Source organism: Eptesicus fuscus, chromosome 2, assembly GCF_027574615.1.
Source record: "Eptesicus fuscus isolate TK198812 chromosome 2, DD_ASM_mEF_20220401, whole genome shotgun sequence".
NCBI classification, from domain to species: Eukaryota; Metazoa; Chordata; class Mammalia; order Chiroptera; family Vespertilionidae; genus Eptesicus; species Eptesicus fuscus.
In genome coordinates this window covers 29,182,397-29,200,295 of record NC_072474.1, presented here as the reverse complement: position 1 = coordinate 29,200,295, position 17,899 = coordinate 29,182,397, and the positions used below count along the sequence as shown (strand labels likewise).

The 17,899-nt window shown below is 44.3% G+C and overlaps 1 protein-coding gene across 1 annotated transcript in view; it reads left to right on the top strand.

The window, feature by feature from the left end:
- The window catches only part of PRKCQ (protein kinase C theta), a 139,817-nt gene extending 130,149 nt beyond the window's left edge, over window positions 1–9,668 (top strand). Inside the window, exons 17-18 of the mRNA XM_054726320.1 lie at window positions 8,071–8,199; window positions 8,952–9,668. Of these exons, the coding sequence (XP_054582295.1) occupies window positions 8,071–8,199; window positions 8,952–9,107 (285 nt within the window). The 3' untranslated portion in view covers window positions 9,108–9,668. The remainder of the gene's footprint in view (window positions 1–8,070; window positions 8,200–8,951) is intronic.
- Window positions 9,669–17,899: the final 8,231 nt, after the last annotated feature.

Sequence of the window (17,899 nt, the reverse complement as noted above, 5' to 3'; positions counted from 1 at the left end):
GTACAATCCATCTTCCCCCACTCTTGGTGGAAAACTTGGACAGGATGCATGACTTTTCTGCTCATTCTTAGGTAAAAGACGTAAAACACCACCTCAACTGAGAAATTAAAACCGTTCAGTCTAAGACACAAGTCCTCACATCACTTATTAACCCGAAAGCAAAGACTTCTGCTCCCTCTCCTCTGCCCAAGTTCCTGACTGGCAGCATTCAGCTTTGGAGAATGGAGAGTGGTCATACTTGTGCTTCTTTGTTCTTCTTCCTCTCCAGCTCTGGGGTTTCTATTTCAGACCACACCAGGTTAAAAGCAGGGAAAAGGCAGAGGGATAATGAGGAGAAAGAACTGTTCTTATATGGCTGGGTAGCTTGATGCTCTTCCAGTTTGGTAGGTTGTTAACGCCAAGACTTCAGTGATGCTTTCTAGTGGGTTTTTGGAAATCCCTACCACTGGGGACATTTCTGGCTGAAGCTCTTGAGATGCAGGCTATTCAATGCATTCCACAGCCCAGTTCCTGTACCAAACCCTATCTCAGCAGCACTCCATCTCCCTGGGACTCTCATTGCTGGTGCCTGCTGAGCAGCTCTCAGGCAGACCAGCTCCCTGCCACACCCCCTACCTGTGTCCACTGGAAATACTAGTATTAATGAACTTTTCACCCTAAAACTTTTAAGAGTGCAGGCTGTCACCATCTTAGCAGCAATCTTCAGAATTCACCATCAACACAGGAGTTAGACCCCATCCATGATAGCCCAGGATCAATTAAGAATCAGTGGACAGCTCGGCCAGCATGGCTCAGTGGTTGAGCATCGACCTATGAACCAGGAGGGAACGGTTCAATTCCAGGTCAGGGCACGTGCCCAGGTTGTGGGCTGGGTCCCCAGTGTGGGGCGTGCAGGAGGCAGTCGATCAATAATTCTCTCTCATCATTGATGTTTCTATCTCTCCCTCTTCTTCCTCTCAGAAATCAATAAAAATATATATATTTTTTAAAAAAGACAACTACTTTAAAAAAAAAAAAAGAATCAATGTACAGTGCTACAGATATAAACTTAGAGAATCACTGGCCATAAACCAAGAGCTCCCAGAGCAAACCAATGCACAGACAGAAGAAGCACCTGAAAGCCATCATTAAAGATTTGTACTTTACACAGAGTCCCAGTTTACCTTTTTTGAGGACACAAGATACTATTTACTGTGTATGACTAACAAGTTGTAAAAACTAAAACTAAATCATGGCAATACAACATGCTAATTGCATGTAATATTAATAACTACCTACACTTACTGAGCTATTCAGAACTATATAGATCAGAAAGACCTTCCAGTGTGAGGCTAACAAATCTAAAAGAAGTGGACCAAGAATACAGGTGCTTTGAACAAAACAGTGTTTTGATTTCTGGCATCTCAGATCTTCGCTAACTTTTTAAAAATCATTTAAGCCCTAGCTGGTTTGGCTCAGTGGATAGAGTGTCAGCCTGCAGACTGAAGGGTCCTGGGTTCAATTCCAGTCAAGGGCACATGCCCGGGTTGCAGGCTCAATCTCCAGTAGGGGGTGTGCAGGAGGCAGCCAATCAATGCTTCTCTCTCATCATTGATGTTTCTATCTCTCTCTCCCTCTCCCTTCCTCTCTGAAATCAATAAAAATATATATTTTTTTTAAAATCATTTAAGGAAATAATTTTAGCCTTGTTCTTCCTATATTGAAAAGGAAAATAAGACAAGATCTTTCAACATTAGAAGTTATCAATGAATTTTAAATGTGAACTTAGAAAAAGATTACCAGGCCCATCTTTTTTCACTAGTCTACCTTTTTCCTCGTGAAGAACTGGGAATTAAATTTAAAGGACAACACTTCTACCTCCCTCACACAACTGACAGCTTGTTTAAGGTATCTGAAATGTTGAGGCCACTCCTGGGCTCTCCTTGAGGAATCAAGATGTGGAGTCTGAAGTGCTGACAAAGTCCCATAACATACTCCCCACCCCCAACCCCTGTCCAAGGCTGGTGGTGTTTAAAAGGCTGAGCCAGTGCAACTCAGTTTTCACTATTTCTGACCGTGATCCAAACAGTAGTAAACTTAGAAAGCTCCTCAAACGACCAATTAAATTCACTTTTAATGACTGAACAAAACACATATAAAATGAAAACTGATTTCAAAATTAACCAATTTTTTAAAAATACGGTAAAAATAAGAGCAAGATTATAATGCAAACAATTTTCTTTACATAAAGACAAGTTCAAATGTTATTACAGTTGCTACATTTATTTTACATTGGGCTTTTTGAAGGACTTAACCTGGCTCGATACCAGTGGGGGGTATACAGGAGGCAGCCAATCAATGATTCTCTCTCATCATTAATGTTTCTATCACTCCCTCTCCCTTCTTCTCTGAAATCAATAAAAATATTTTTTTAAAAGAATGAACTATTATTAATATACAAAATAACTTGGATGAATTTCAAGAGCATTAAGATGACTGAAAAAAAGGCCAATCTCAAAAGCTTACATACTATATCAGTCCATATATGTAACATCCTTGAAAGGGCAACATTATAGAAATGGAAATCAGATTAGTGTTGGGAATAGTGGAGGCAGGATATCCCAAGAGAGATCTTTGTGTTGACGGGACAGTTCTGTATCTTGTTTGCTGTGGTGGTTACCCAAATCTACACTTGTGATAAAATGACATAGAACTAGACATACTATACCATATTGCATCAATGTCTGTTTCCTAGTCTTGATATTGTGCTATAATCATGTAAGATGCAAGCATCAGGGGAAACTAGGTGAAGTATACACAGAACATCTTTTTTTAACTATATTTTAACACCCTGTGATCTATATGTATAGACTTAATTTGACCCCACAATTCATAAGTTTAAGCTCTAATCCCCCAATATGATGGTTATAAGAGGTAGGTAATTAGGTATAGCTTATGTAATGGGGGTGGGACCTCCATGATGGCATTAATGCCCTTACAAAAGGAGGAAAGGAGATCTTCCCCCCTCAAGTGCATGCACCAAAGAAAGGTCATGTTATCACACAGCAAGAAGGTGGCCTTCTATAAGTCAGGAAGAGAGCCCTTACCAGAAACTGACTATGCTGGCACCTTGATCTTGCACTTCCAGACTCTAGAATTATCTTATATAATAAAAGGCTAATATGCAAAACGACCAAATGATGGAACAACCGGTCGCTATGACGCTCACTGACCACCAGGGGGGCAGACGCTCAATGCAGGTGCTGGCCCCTGGTGGTCAGTGCACTCCCACAGGGGGAGCACCGCTCAGCCAGAAGCCGGGCTCACAGCTGGTGAGTTCAGCGGCAGTGGTGGGAGCCTCTCCTGCCTCCACAGCAGCGCTAAGGATGCCCGACTGCCTGCTTAGGCCTAAGCCATCAGTCAGACATCCCCTGAGGGCTCCCAGTCTAGGAGAGAGCACAGGCCGGGCTGAGGGACCTCCCTGAGTGCACAAATATCGTGCGCCAGGCCTCTAGTGAGAAATAAATGTCTGTTGTTTAAGCCACACAGTTTATGGCATTTTGTTATAGTAGTCCAACCATACTAAGATACTATAATTATTTCAAAATAAAAAGTTTAAAAGCAAAACAAAATCTAAGGCTAAATGCCAGCAAATACAAAAAAAAAAAAAAATCTGCAGAGTTTCAAAGAAAAAGATTTGCGGCTAGAGTAGAAAGTAAATGTGGTTTAATAGAGCAGAAACGAAGACAATGATAAAGAAGGAAATGAAAAGGACTGTTGTTGCAAGAGTATTTAAATCCATGTGTTAGAGTTTGGGCTTATTCTTTCCCACAGGAGTTAATGAAAATCCCATGCCCTTGCTCCATGGGGAAGGTAGCTCTTTCCCATCTTTTAGCAATTGGGCTGATAAAAATTAGTTTCCATCATGCAATTTTCTGACAGTAAGACTGGCTTCTAGTTTTTCTGTAACTTTTATCCAGCAGCCGCCACATCCTTGAGCTTCTTCTTTTGCAAAAACCAAAGGTAATATTTCTGAGAAACTTCCTCTAGGGAATTGTACCTAATGTTGTGAAACCCAGGAGCAGTAGGTCTTCTGGAAAAGCTGAACAAAACAGCATCTAGTGGCATCTGTCCAGCGGCAGTGTCAATGCCAGACTCTATCCCTTTTAGCCCTCATAGCACACGGGTGCGCGCAGCACAGGGAGCAACTGCACACGGGGGGAGGCTGCACTCCATAAAGAACTACAGCTGGGACGCCGCAGTACAGCTGACCATTGCCAAAGACATGCCTCTTTCTTCCCCATTTATTCATCCAGGATGTCCGGTCCATTTGTTTGGAAAATGATGGAAAACTAATTATCTCAAACAGAAATGCCTCTCCCTTTTGTAAAAGATATATCTGAGGCATGGACAAAGAGGAAGAGAAGATTCCAGTGACAGGTGCTAAGCACAGGGTGGGCCATCCTTGGCAGCCCAGCACTGCTTTCTTGCCTAAATAGCCCAATTTAAACAAACTGTCACTACATCCTGGCCATTTATGTAAACAGTGTGCTATTTTCTATCAATGTGACAGCTTTTATGAACAAAAGCAAGTATTACTACGTGAACATTTATTCCCTCAATGCAAATTCCTTGCCACAGACCCAATGACTACCCGTGAGGTCACCAGTCATCTTCAGGACCTGGGAGGAGGAGGAGGTGACTTTCTGCAGGGGAGAAAAGATAGTAATTTATTCTTGTGTGCAAAACTAGAAAGGATTTTGTGTCTTTTTTTACAGTTATTAAAAAATATTTTATTGATTTCAGAGAGGCAGGAAGAGGGAGAGAGAGATAGAAACATCAATGATGAGAGAGAAGCATTGATTAGCTGCCTCCTGCACACTCCCTACCAGGGATCAAACCATGACCTCCTGTTTCATAGGTCAACACTTACCCACTGAATCATACCAGCTGGGCAGAATTTTGAGTCTTGAAACTGGAGATCATATTATATTCTCATTATACATTTTATCTTTTAAAATACTTTTTTAATTTCGCAGGTACATATAACAGGCTCATGATCCTCTTGGTACAAATGCCACATGTAACTAGAAAAATCTAATGGAAAACCTAGTATGTACACACTTGGCCTCCGGCAGTTACTTCTAACTTAATTCGCTGCAGCATTTAATGATAACAACATGAGCTAGTGTTTGGCCTTTTCTTGAGGCACTTGCATCCTCTCTCTAATCTTGTTTCATCAAAATGTCCTTAAGAAGTGGAGGTCAATAATTTATTATGATCATTTCAAGGGAAGATATATAAAACCAAGTCACTTATTCTCTCTGCTTTTAAAAAAATCAATCTGCTTTTCCATCTGGTGACTCACACTGGTGTTTGAATCTACAGAAAAATATGTTTCACTGTGAACTTTGTGCCTTTTCTATAAGCTGTCCTACATGTTGAAAACAAGAGTCTAACAGATCAGGACTGAAGACACGTAATTTGCAAATAAATAAAGTGAAAAGACAGCTACTCATTTATTCAACAAGCATTTACTGACCATATACTTTGTGCATGGTGCTGTATTTGATTCTGTAAGAAACAGAAACATAAATGGTGTCTGCCCTCCAGAGCTTACACTCTAGTAGGAAAGATAGTCGTGTGTGTGTGTGTGTGTGTGTGTGTGTGTGTGTGTGTGCATGCATAGCTAATTCTCTAATGGCAGGAAGACATTCTGTGGAGCACACAGGAAGACTATCCAATACCAGAAGTAGGAATGGGCTGTTGATAATTTAGGCTCTATCACTGGCTGGACCTGTGATCTTGAGCAAGTTACTTGCTATTGTGAGCCTCAGTTTTCTCACATAACAATATCTGCTGACATAACAATATCTGCTTTTAGAATCTGTTTTTAAGATCAGAATAATATAGCTAAGGCATCTAGCACAATGCCTGACTCTAATTAACCACATGACAATGGATATGACTTGAAAAGGAGGGAAAACTCACTATAAGTAGAGGTGATCAACGAAAGCTTCACAAAGAATGGGGGCGGGGTATAAGCTGAACCCTGAAAGGTGGGTCAGGATTTAAAGATGAGGAAAGGGAAATTGGAAAAGAATGTGGGGAGAGGTGTCTTCTTGCAAGATGGAAATGTCATTAGCAAAAGACAGAAGTAGGAAAGGCAGGTGGCATAGTCCATAAGTAGACATGTCTGAACAGCAGAGAGAGTTATAATGGGAATTGAAGGATATGTGTTGGCATTTGGCTACAGAGAGCCTGGAATGCCCGCCCAGGGGCCTCAGAGGACATTAGAAATCACAGGAGTATAGATCGTCTTGCCTCACCCTCCATTTTACAAGTAAGGAAACTGAGACTCAGAAAACTTGCCCAAGGCCTTGTGGGTAGTAAGCTTCTCAGATGACAGTTTCATGTTATTTCCACTGTGTAGTGGTTTTCTAGTGAGATGCTTTGGAACTCAAGTTTCCATTGAGAGGCCTCAGCGGCCATCATATGGCAAGAGGAAAGGAAGCTAGAACCGTGCCCAGGACTGACCACCTGTATGCATAGGAGTGATTGCATGGCATTTCACTTAGATTGCTAAAAAGACTCTCCTCATGAGAGGGTGGGGGGGATAAATCTCCACTTTGTTATAGCATGTTATTTTATTTATTTATTTATTTATTTATTTATTTATTTTATTTGGTAGAGTCTGTAAAGCTTTTCAAGTAGTAATGTAACACAAGTAAAGCCGTGCTTTAACATATGGACTGGCTATTCTTGTAATTGGTAAAAACAAGAGATCCCTGCAATTCAGTGTGAGTGGAGGTCAAGTTCTGCCAGAACCTCATGGAAAATACTGCATTTCACCATGATTCTGTTTAAAACTTTACATGCTCTTTATGACACCCTCCAACTAGCAGTTACTTTATAAATAAACATCTAGTTGATGTAAGAGAGAGCGATGACTATTCCGGACACTAAGAAGACATGTGACTTTTCTAGTTTCAAGTCTGGACTCTCCGGTTCCTTAATGCCCTTGACATGTTTTGCTTAAGTTTTAAGAGTTTCCAGGTTTCTTTCCTGTCCTGGCCAATGTTCATTTTGATCTCAGAAGGGAAAGTAACAAGAGAGGGGACAGAAGAGGAAAATGTCTATGTAACAGGTCAGAGATGATGAAAGATGATTTGAATGATTACTCGCCCAGCAAACTTGCAGGATTCAAGAGTGAGTCTCAAAATCAGTTGCCTTCTCCAAAACCACCTGTCAGGAACTAGTTTACATTATAGCTGCATAGCAAGGCTGTAATCCCCAGAGGACAACCTTACAAGGAATCAAATAAATTTATCACTTACTCTATGTTATTGGGTTTTACAGACCAGGAATCAGTGCACGCGCGCGCGCACACACACACACACACACACACACCCGTGAAGTGTCCTCCTCCCAGGGCTATTCTGAGGGTTAAATAAAATAACAGCACCCACACACACATATAACACACACGCACACACACACACACACACACACACACACACACACACACAGGGTTATTTAACCCTCAGAATAGCCCTGGGAGGAGGACACTTCACTCACTTTGCAGGTGAGGAAACTAACTCACCTGTAACTTGCCAGAAATCCTGTAAATAACACAGGATAAAGCTGTTTCAAACCAGGTCTATACAACTCAAAAAATAGCATTTCTAGGGAGTAAGAAAGCAAAATCTCAGACTCTAGAATATTCAGACGGCTTGGTCGAGTGAGAGTGTTGCCACCAGTTTACTCATGTCAACAGTTGATAACGGTAAGTTTAAAAAATCCTATATAATAAAGAGCTAATATGCTAATTAGACTGGACGGCGGAACAACCTTCCGGAATGACCTTCCGGAACGACCAGTGGCCGAGGCAGCCAGGCCTGCGAAGGCCTACTCTTGCACTAATTTCGTGCATCCATCCTCTAGTAAGGTTAGAAAAGCAAGTGGCAAAAGGCCAGGCCATTATCTGTATAGAGTCAAACTCATGTGACTCATACACTAAGAAATGCTACCTCCATCTGAGGCTACTTGGCTCATCCCTCAAGTAACTGCTCCCTTTCTGCTCCTTTTCAGCTTTTTGTGAGGGAACCTGAAAAGAGGCTGGGAGTGAGGGGAGACATCCGCCAGCACCCTTTGTTTCGGGAGATCAATTGGGAAGAGCTCGAAAGAAAGGAGATTGACCCACCGTTCAGGCCTAAAGTGGTAAGGAGACACCCAGGGATGGGACCAGCCATTCTCCTTCTACTCCCAAGCTGCCTGCCTGTCCCCTTGAGGGTGGGAGGGGCCCAACTCTCAGTTATGCTCCTATATATAAGGGTGACTTTTGATAATCTTAGAAAGCTGAATTGTACACCATAAGTGTTTATTATTACATTATCTTTTTTATGGGCACCAAATGGACCAGGTGGCTTGAGGAGAACCTGTCCCAATCTGGGTTGTCTTAGAAGACAGTCCAAGATGTTTAATAATAAAATTAACATAGGTGGGAGAACCAATAGCAGTGAAGGATGTTGATAAAAGAACAGGACTAGATAATCTGCAAAACTCCTTCTTTATCCCATCTTTCACCTTATCCCAGCTCCTGCCCCTACCCACTGTTCCCTGTAGACTAAAAGGACAGAGGTCAAATCTGAGCTCACCCTTTTTTTCAAAGGTGGCCAATTCTGCTTCATGTAAACTATTAGCTAGAAACATTAGGTTCTATTTGAATGTTTACTATGCAAATCCTTTATATGAATTTAATTATACTATTGTTAAATTGATGAGTCAAGATATTAGAGATGTTCAACAAAAACCACATATGATCACCTGTATTATTTCAGTTTAGTTTATCTGCAAACACCAATGCTGTCATACACAGATTATAGCCTCGATAACAAAAGTAAAGGTAATTAATTTAGTGACTGATTTTCTTCCCTTCCTCTCCCCCTCCTTCGCCTTAAACTCTGATCAAGAAATCGCCATATGACTGCAGCAATTTTGACAAGGAATTCTTAAATGAGAAACCCCGGCTGTCATTCGCCGACAGAGCACTGATCAACAGTATGGACCAGAACATGTTCAGAAACTTTTCTTTCATTAACCCGGGGATGGAGATGCTGATATCCTGAATCCCCTCTGCAGTCACACGAAGGAATTGGCCTTCTCTCTGTGAATTGGTTCAAGTGACACTTATTGGGTTCCTTTTCAACTTGGGAAAGAAAAGAAACACTCAACAATAAAGGCTGAGGCCTTCGGCTCCTCACTGACTTTGCATCTGTAGCACAAACCAACTCAACTTCACTAATGACACCACCTTTGGTTTCTCTCATCTTTCACAGCTATTCTTGAAGTTAGGTCATGACTAACCATAGTTATTTACTTGAAAGATGGTTCTTCACACTGTGAAAGATGTGGAAACTTAATTCTGCTCTAAATGATGGCTCTTCACTTGTGCACCAACTGCTGATCAATGAAATACTTGATGACTCAAGGAGTAAAGTGAGAACAAATGTCTCAAGACTGAAACAGCAAGTTGCCTGGTGTAGTAATGGATTTCATTCAGCTGCAGACAAGTAATCACTAACCCATTTTATTCTATGTACATCTGTGGAAGTGTGAGTAGTAGTGCGGGGAAGCCCTGAATAAGTTTTTATGGGAATCCTTCACAATAAACATAGCTTGTAACTTGAGATTTACAAATCCATCATTCTAATTAGCCATGAAATACACAGGAAAGAGGAAAATGGAAAGTGGGAAGAGCTCATATCACTGATATGGAAGGTTTTAATAGAACGCCTACTCTGGTGACCTTGTCAACATAGATGTTAAATTTAGAGTCCAACAAAAATAGAATCATGGTATTCCTGCCAATAAAACCTTTCCATCCATCCATTCTTAGTTGATTTCAGTACAGTGGCAGTCACTCATTGCCATCCTCACATTTATTATAACAAGTAAAGAAATGTAGTATATAATTCTTCCAAGAGAAAAAAAAAGCAGTCCCTTATACCTTTACTGATGAATTGATGATTCATAAGTCTCTCTTTAGGCATCACTCAAGAGACCCATGCATGCTAATTGTAGCAGTCAATCTTGTTAAATTACAATACTAGCTATACATTTTTAAGTATCTGTGCTGTTTGTATATTTTGATAAAATGTTGTGTCTTAATGACAAAGAGGTGGATATGTAAACATGGAATAAAAGAAAGAAAGAAAGATGCCTCTTAATAGTTTTTCTAGTGCCCCCACAAGAACTTGGTTCTGTCATGGCTATCATCAAGATATAGCTAGAATTGAGTTGATATTTTAAATTTGGGGAATCAATAAAAATCCCAAAGTGGGGAAGAAACTCAGATAACCCTTAAGTCATTGGTATTTTGTTCCTCTTTCCCTTCACCACAAGATTCCTTGAAGAGGTGGTAAACACGGTTGCCTCTTCTCTCCAACCTCTCTCTCCTGCCACTGCTTTCTGGAAGGATTACCTTCTTGCCAGCCCTTATGGAATGTGCTAGGTCCTTCTCGACCTTTCTACAGCATTTTATACCAGGAAAGAGCCTCTCTTTTATCTCAGCCCCTCGGACACTCTGACATAGCACCTTCCTCTTCCACCCCCGTCACCTTTGATTACCTCGTTGGCAAGCCCCTTTTCCTCCTTCTGCCCCAAATCACTTCCAAAGCCCCCTCCCCTCCTTGCCTTCACTTCCCTTTGTTCTCTCCTTCCACCTCCTCTCTTAAGGCTCACTCAATCCAATTAATCTCAAAATCCACATCTCCAGCTCTAACCTCTCTGCCAGGCTTCAAATAGGCTCCATTAACTATTCTATGTTCTTGCAACCTTTATCTCTAATGCATTTCCTCTTTCTGTTAATGGCACCATCACAGCCCCAGTCATCCAGGCTCCCAGGCTCAGAACCTCAGTCATTATTGACTAGTTGCCTGTCCCCTCTCTCATTTTTTTAGTGAAATTAGTATGATTCTGCTTCTGCACTCTCTCCGAAGTACATTACTCATCTCTACTTTCTTTCCTACTAATCATGCCTGGATTAATCTTCCCATCTTAAGTCTCTCTCTCTCTCCATTTTAATTCACATCTACAACCTGTATTACAAACTTTCAGGTAAAAGTAACTTTTCCTCTACTCTCTTATATTAAGTTCCTGGAGCTTGCAAATTAAACTAACAAAAGACATATCAGCAAGAGAGGCATGATGTTATTTACTCATCCAGTGCACATACAGGTGGGAGTACTCAGTGATGAGTCACTCAACGGACTGGTGAGAATTGGGGGCTAAAATACCTAACTTAGCATGAAAAGGGGAAAAGAAAAAATGCTCCTATGGGAAGAACAAATATGTTTCTTTAGGAAAGACAAATGGCATTTCAGAAGGACAAACAGGAGATAAAGTTTTTGATAATGTTTGAATGGTCTTTCCATCTTCCTCAGGGCCATAAAACTCTGCTCAGAGACTGGGTTTACAGGAAATGGGTTTACAGGAAATAGGTTTACTCTTGGTCTCACTCCTGTACGCACCCAACCCAAAGAAGGAATTTATGGTGGTCCTCGTTTCTCTGAAGTTTTGGCTTGTAGTCTGATAAGAAAAACCCCAAGAAGTCCTTTTTCTGTATCTGTTGAATCTTAAATATCTTTAACTTAAAATACTAGTAATCATTATTTATGGAATATAGAAATGTTATCTTCACAAATCAAAGGTTTTATTCCATCACACTCATGTTCAAAACCCTGTGTACTCTTCACTGGCCATAACCTATTCAATACCACCCATTCATCCCCAGACAACCTCTCCACCTTTACCTCTTATTTCTACCTTTCACTCACCTGTGCTCCAGACAATCTGAATTTCTTAGCATTGCCTGTATATACCCATTGTTTCCCACCTCTGGGCCTCCCCGAGATGCTAGTTTTTCTGCCTCTAATGCCCATTCCCACATGTTCAATGTCTTCCTATCGCTTGAGATCCAGTTCAGTTGATGGGTCTGTCTTGAGGTATCCCCCTCTCCTTGTTGTTCCCCCACCTGAGTTGGTGTATCTCCTGCTCAATTCTCTAAAGTCCCATCTTATTGCATTTCTCTGTGCTTTTCTCGTGGCACTCACCATTTTCTATCCAGTTGTAAAAGAGTATGCCTTGCCTCTCTTTCTAGGCTGTAAACCCCTGAGGCAGGATCTCTGTACAATTCATCTTCATACTTCCCACAATTCCATACTTCCCACAATATTAGTGCTTAAGAGAATTTGGGGAAAGTAAGTCAATAAATGAGTGCACTGTGTAGTGTTTAAATGGTGGTCCCTCGCAAGATATATGTTCACCAGGCACCTGTGAATGGGACCTTATTTGGAAAAAGGGTCTGTGCAAATATCATAAAGTTAGAGTTGATCCTAAAGATAGCTTGAAATAAAAACAATTCTAATATTTTATATAAAGGGCATACTCTTGTCCTTCCTTCTAAAACATTGTAATAAGAGACCAGAAAACCATTCAGTCAGCCCGTTATTCATTAGACAATTTTTTGCTCTCCAATCAGAAAATCACTCAATAAATATTTAATTTATTAAATATTGCACCTACTGGTATGTACCGGAAGTACCTGGCTTGTCTTCAGGATCTCCCAAAGAACTCTGCAAACTTTCCTCTCTCCTCCCTAGTCCACGTAAGATGAGTGCTACTCAAAACACCAGCCAAAGTTTGACAACTGCAGTTGACAGAAACTGATGATTTTATCCACATATTTCTCTCCCACACACCAAAAACTTTTTTCTTAAGTTATGTCAGTGCTCCTTGAAAAGGTTCCTGGAATTTCTTTAGGGTTAATATTGCTGTTTCCATCTACTGTCTTCAAGGCAAGGTGGTGGATTTGTCTGAGTCAGAATCATCTGGTCTTGTCCTAGTGACAACCTCCCACTGCACACATGGAACTTGGCCTTCAGGGAACAGTAAGTAAACCAATAGACTGGGGGAAGCCCATGTAGTAACAGAAGAGAAAAGATAGAAAGGTCCATTAGAGCCAGCTTTCCAGTGCTGCAAATATTTGGATAAAGAGTTTGAATTTCATTCCATACTCACAGTGGAGCCACTGAAATTATGCCAATAAAGCACAACAATGAGAACCCCAAACAAGAGGAACCCAAAGAGGACCACACCAAGACACATCATAATTAAAATGCCAAGGGCAAAAGACAAAGAGAGAATCTTAAAAGCAGCAAGAGAAAAGCAGTTAGTTACCTACAAGGGAGTGCTCATACAACTGTCAGCTGATTTCTCAACAGAAACTATGCAGGCCAGAAGGGAGTGGCAAGAAATATTCAAAGTGATGAATAGCAAGAACCTACAACCAAGATTACTCTACCCATCAAAGCTATCATTTAGAATTGAAGGTCAGATAAAGAGCTTCACAGACAAGAAAAAGCTAAAGGAGTTCATCACCACCAAGCCAGTACTATATGAAATGCTGAAGGGTATTCTTTAAGAAGAGGAAGAAGAATAAAAAGGTAATTAAAAAATATGAACAACAAAGTGGCAACAAATACATATCTATCAACAATTAAATCTAAAAATCAAACGAATAAAAATTCTGATGAACAAAATAAACTGGTGAATGGAATAGAATCAGGGGCATGGAAATGGGACAGACTGATGATTCTCAGAGGGAAGGGGTTGTGGGGAGGGTGCAGGAAGAGATTAGATAAAGATCTTATATGCATGTATGCATTACCTATGGACATAGACAATAGGGTGGCAAGGGTCTGGGGTGGGGTGGGAACCAGATGGAGGAGGGCTATGGGGGGGGAAAGAGGGACCTCTGTAATAATTTCAACAATAAAGATTAATTTTTTTAAAAAAAATTATAACAAAATTCTCAAAGCTTAAGCACCAGAGGTGTAAATGAAAAAAAAAATTAATAAAAAAAGTTTTCTGCCCACCTGTAACCAAATTTTCTGGAGGGAGGATCCACTCAGATTTTTTTACATATAGGATCATTCATCAGAGGAGGAGGACATTAGCAATGAGATATCACCTCACACTTGTTAGAATGGCTATTATCAAAAAGTCAAGAAATAAGTGTTGGCAAGGATGTTGAGAAAAAGGAACCCTTGCACTTTGGTGGGCAAGTAAACTGATACAGCTATTATGGAAAACATTATGGAGGTTCCTCATAAAATTAAAAACAGAACTACCATATAATCCAACAATCCCAACAATTTTTCTGGGTATTTATCCAAAAAAATCCAAAACACTCATTTGAAATGCATCCTTATGCTCACTGCAACATTACTCACAATGGCTTAGATATGAAAACAACCTAAATGCTCATAAATGGATGAATGGATGAAGAAAATACTATACATCTCTCTATATATATAACCCTAATATGCAAATAGACTGAACAGTGGAACAACCGAACAACCAGTCGCTATGACATGCGCTGACCACCAGGGGACATGCACAGAACATGGCAGGCATCAGCTGCAGCAGGATGGTGGAGCAGGTGAGCGGGGGCACCAGACCAAGTTGGCGTACGAGTCATTGTCATCAAGGCAAGCCTCTGGTGATTACTGAAAATTCTTTGTTTCTGCACGCCATGGTCCCACCAGGTGCTCGCACTTCTGCTGGTGCTGGCCCCACTCTTACCTGCAGCCAGTGCTGAAGCCACTGCTCGCACCCACTGCTGGCACCCAGCACCAGTCCCAATCACTAGGTGCCGTCAGCAGGTGCGAGCAGTGGCTGCCAGTTCTGATTGCCCCTGAGGGCTTCTCCACCTCCCCCTGCTCCTGAGGGGTGATCAGGGCAGCAGCCACACCTGCTGATAGCAACAGCCTCGTTCGCACCCGCTGCTGGCGCCAGCCCCAATTGCTCGGCACCATCAGCAGATGAAAGCAGGGCCTGTGCCATAGGCATGTGGGAGCAGCAGCAGTGGAAGTGGGCTTCCAGCAGACAGGGGACAGGGGGCAACCGTGGGAGGGGCTGGGCAGGGGCACGGAGGATGGGCCGAGACCCACCCCTGTGCCCACCACAGCCCCGCAGCCCACAGTTCCTTTCAAGGTGCACGAATTCGTGCACTGGACCCCTAGAGTGTGTGTGTGTGTGTGTGTGTGTGTGTGTGTGTGTGTGTGTGTGTGTTTGCAACAACATGGATGACATTATGCTAAAGATGAATACTGTATGATCTCACTTATATGTGGAAGCTAAAATAATCACACTCCTAAAAGAAGACAGTAGAATGGTGGTTGCCAGGGACTCAGAGGAGGAGGAAATGAGTAGATACTGGTCAAGAGTACAAAGTTGCAGTTATACAAAATGAATAAGTTCTGGGGACATAATGTACAGTATGGTGCCTACAATTAACAATACTGTATTGTACACTTGAAATTTGCTGAGAGGAGATCTTAAATATTCTCACCACAAAAAAAAAGGTAAGGAGAGAAACCAAGATGGCGGCATAGGTTAAACACCTAACCTGCAGCCGGGCACAACAATTTCAAAAATACAACTAGAGGTCAGAACGGACATCGTCCAGAACCACAGGAGAGCTGGCGGACTGAAATACCCACAGCTGGGGGGAAGGAGAAGGCCACGGGGACAGTCGGGGAAGCCGTAAAAGCCTGAGGTATGGAGAAACGGGCGGAGACACGAGCACACGTGCCTGCAGGGAGGATGGAACCGGAGAGGAGGGGGCGGCTGATGACCTGGCCGGAGTTCACTGGCAGGAAGGAGATAAAGGCTCCGGAGTGCGCTGAGCACCGGCTCCGAATGCACTGAACCCCATTCCGGGCGAAACCCTGGGAAACTCACTCACTTTCGCAACTCCGCCGCCCCCGCAGGCCGCCCGGCCCGGGACGCTGGGGACGCCGCCGCAGCGGCGGCGCCCGGAGCCCGGCGGCCTCCCAGCACCCGTCCCCGCCGCGCAGCCCCCGCGCGCCTGGTGTCGCAGGCCACGCACCCCGCACACCGGACGGAGGCCCGGGCGCCCTCTCCGTGCACCTCCTGGCGGCGCTAGACTTCAGTAGAGTTGACTGAAATGAAGGGATTAAGAGGTACGGATTGAGAAGTTTGAAAAAGATGGCGGCGGAGGTTAGGGGCTGTTCTGTTGCCTCGCACCCAGCGAAATCGGAGGGGATGAGGTGTGGAGGTGCGTGGGTCTGGCTGGTGGCGGGGAGAGGGGCTTTTGTTCCAAACCCAGGGGAGATTGGCTCTCCATCACCCTGAAACCCATCTTCTGGCGAACCCCGGGAGACCCAGATGCCTGCGGGGAGAGGCGGGACTCTTGCGGAGGTGCGCCCAGCAATCAGTGTTTGCTGCGCTGGAGTGCGGAACGAGGGGACTTAGATACGTGGAAGGCAGAAGGACCAGACTCACAGCCATCTTGGCTCGCCGCACCATGGCCTGTGGGCGCCCTGAGACCCCGCCCCGCCCTGGGACCCGCCCCGCACGTTTTGAAGACCTGCCCCGCAAGTCTCGCAGGCACACCTGCGCCCCAAGCAACGGCTTATGCATGTGGGTGGCCTGCCCTCTGGCAGCGGACCAGATGATCTGCTGTTCTAGTCGGACTGCTCCAGGGCCTCTCAGACAGGAGGAAGAAACTACAGTTTTTGCTGTAATCCTTGCTGAGTGCCTAAGGCAGTAGCTGATCTACACCCCATTGGAGACCCAGAAACGAGGGCATCTAGTGGTCTGTAGGAGATGACACCAGATTTCAACCACGTGCATAAGGGACACATTCAACGGGAATATTCAGTGAGCGCCAAAGCTTTGCTGCACCAAGACCCGGCCCATAAACGTGTCTCCTGCACAGCAACTCTTCCTTTATAGACAAAGAGAGCCCCCCCAGTGACACCAACAACAATCAAGACTTAACTATACAAAGGAGGACCAAGATGGAGGCATAGGGCGGAAGCCTGATTGTTGCCTACCACAACAACTTTGAGACTACGACAAGAGAGCAGAGCAGACACCATCCAAGACCACCATAAGGCTGGCTGAGTAGATGCTCTACAACTAGAATAAAAGAGGGGTATGTGGGATGATGCTGATGCCGGTGACCCAAAGACCACACTTTAAGAACTACGGCTCAGGCGACACAAAAGAACTATGGCTCAGGCGATACAACAGCGGCCTGGAACATGCTCGGCGCAGTTCCCCCGGTGGTCTCCGGCTGAGGGGACGGCTCCACTGGCAGCCAAGCACGGACAGACGAACCCCTATGAGACATGGGGTGGGAGACTCCGCGCTTGCTGACCTCTGAGTCCGTCAAGAATCTCAACGCCTCGGAAGCGGCCAGGAGCGCATGCTCGGCGACCGGCCACCGATGCAGACCCAAGGGCCGACGCAGCGACGCCAGACTGGCCCACCGCCATGCACCGGGTGCACCGGAGCTTTGCCGAGCCGCCGCCCGACGAGTTCTGCAGCAGCCATACTGGAGCTCTGGAAGGATGGCCAGGAGAATTGCTGAGGGGGGATTGACCGGCAGGAATTGGGATCGGGAAGACAGGGCCCCGCTGAGACCCGGGTGCGGGCGGGGTTGCGCGCCTCTGGGCTCGGGTGTGGTCACACACCTCTGGGTATAAGTGAGGCCTCAAGTCCCTGGGTCTAGGTGAGGCCACATGCCCCTGGGTCCAGGTGAGGCCGGACTCCGGGTCCGGGTGAGGCCAAGTGCCCCTGGACCCGGATGACGCTGGATCCCTTGCCCGGGCGAGGCCAAGCGCCCCTGGGTCTGGGAGAGCCCACACACCCCTGGGTCCAGGCGAGACCATTTGTCCCTGGATCCGGGTGAGGCCGCGTGCACCTAGGCCCGGGTGAGCCCAAGTGGCCCTGGGTCTGGGAGAGGCCAAGCGTCCCTGGGTCCGGGTGAGACCATGTGTCCCTGGATCCGGGTGAGGCCTTGTGCACCTAGGCCCGGGTGGGCCCA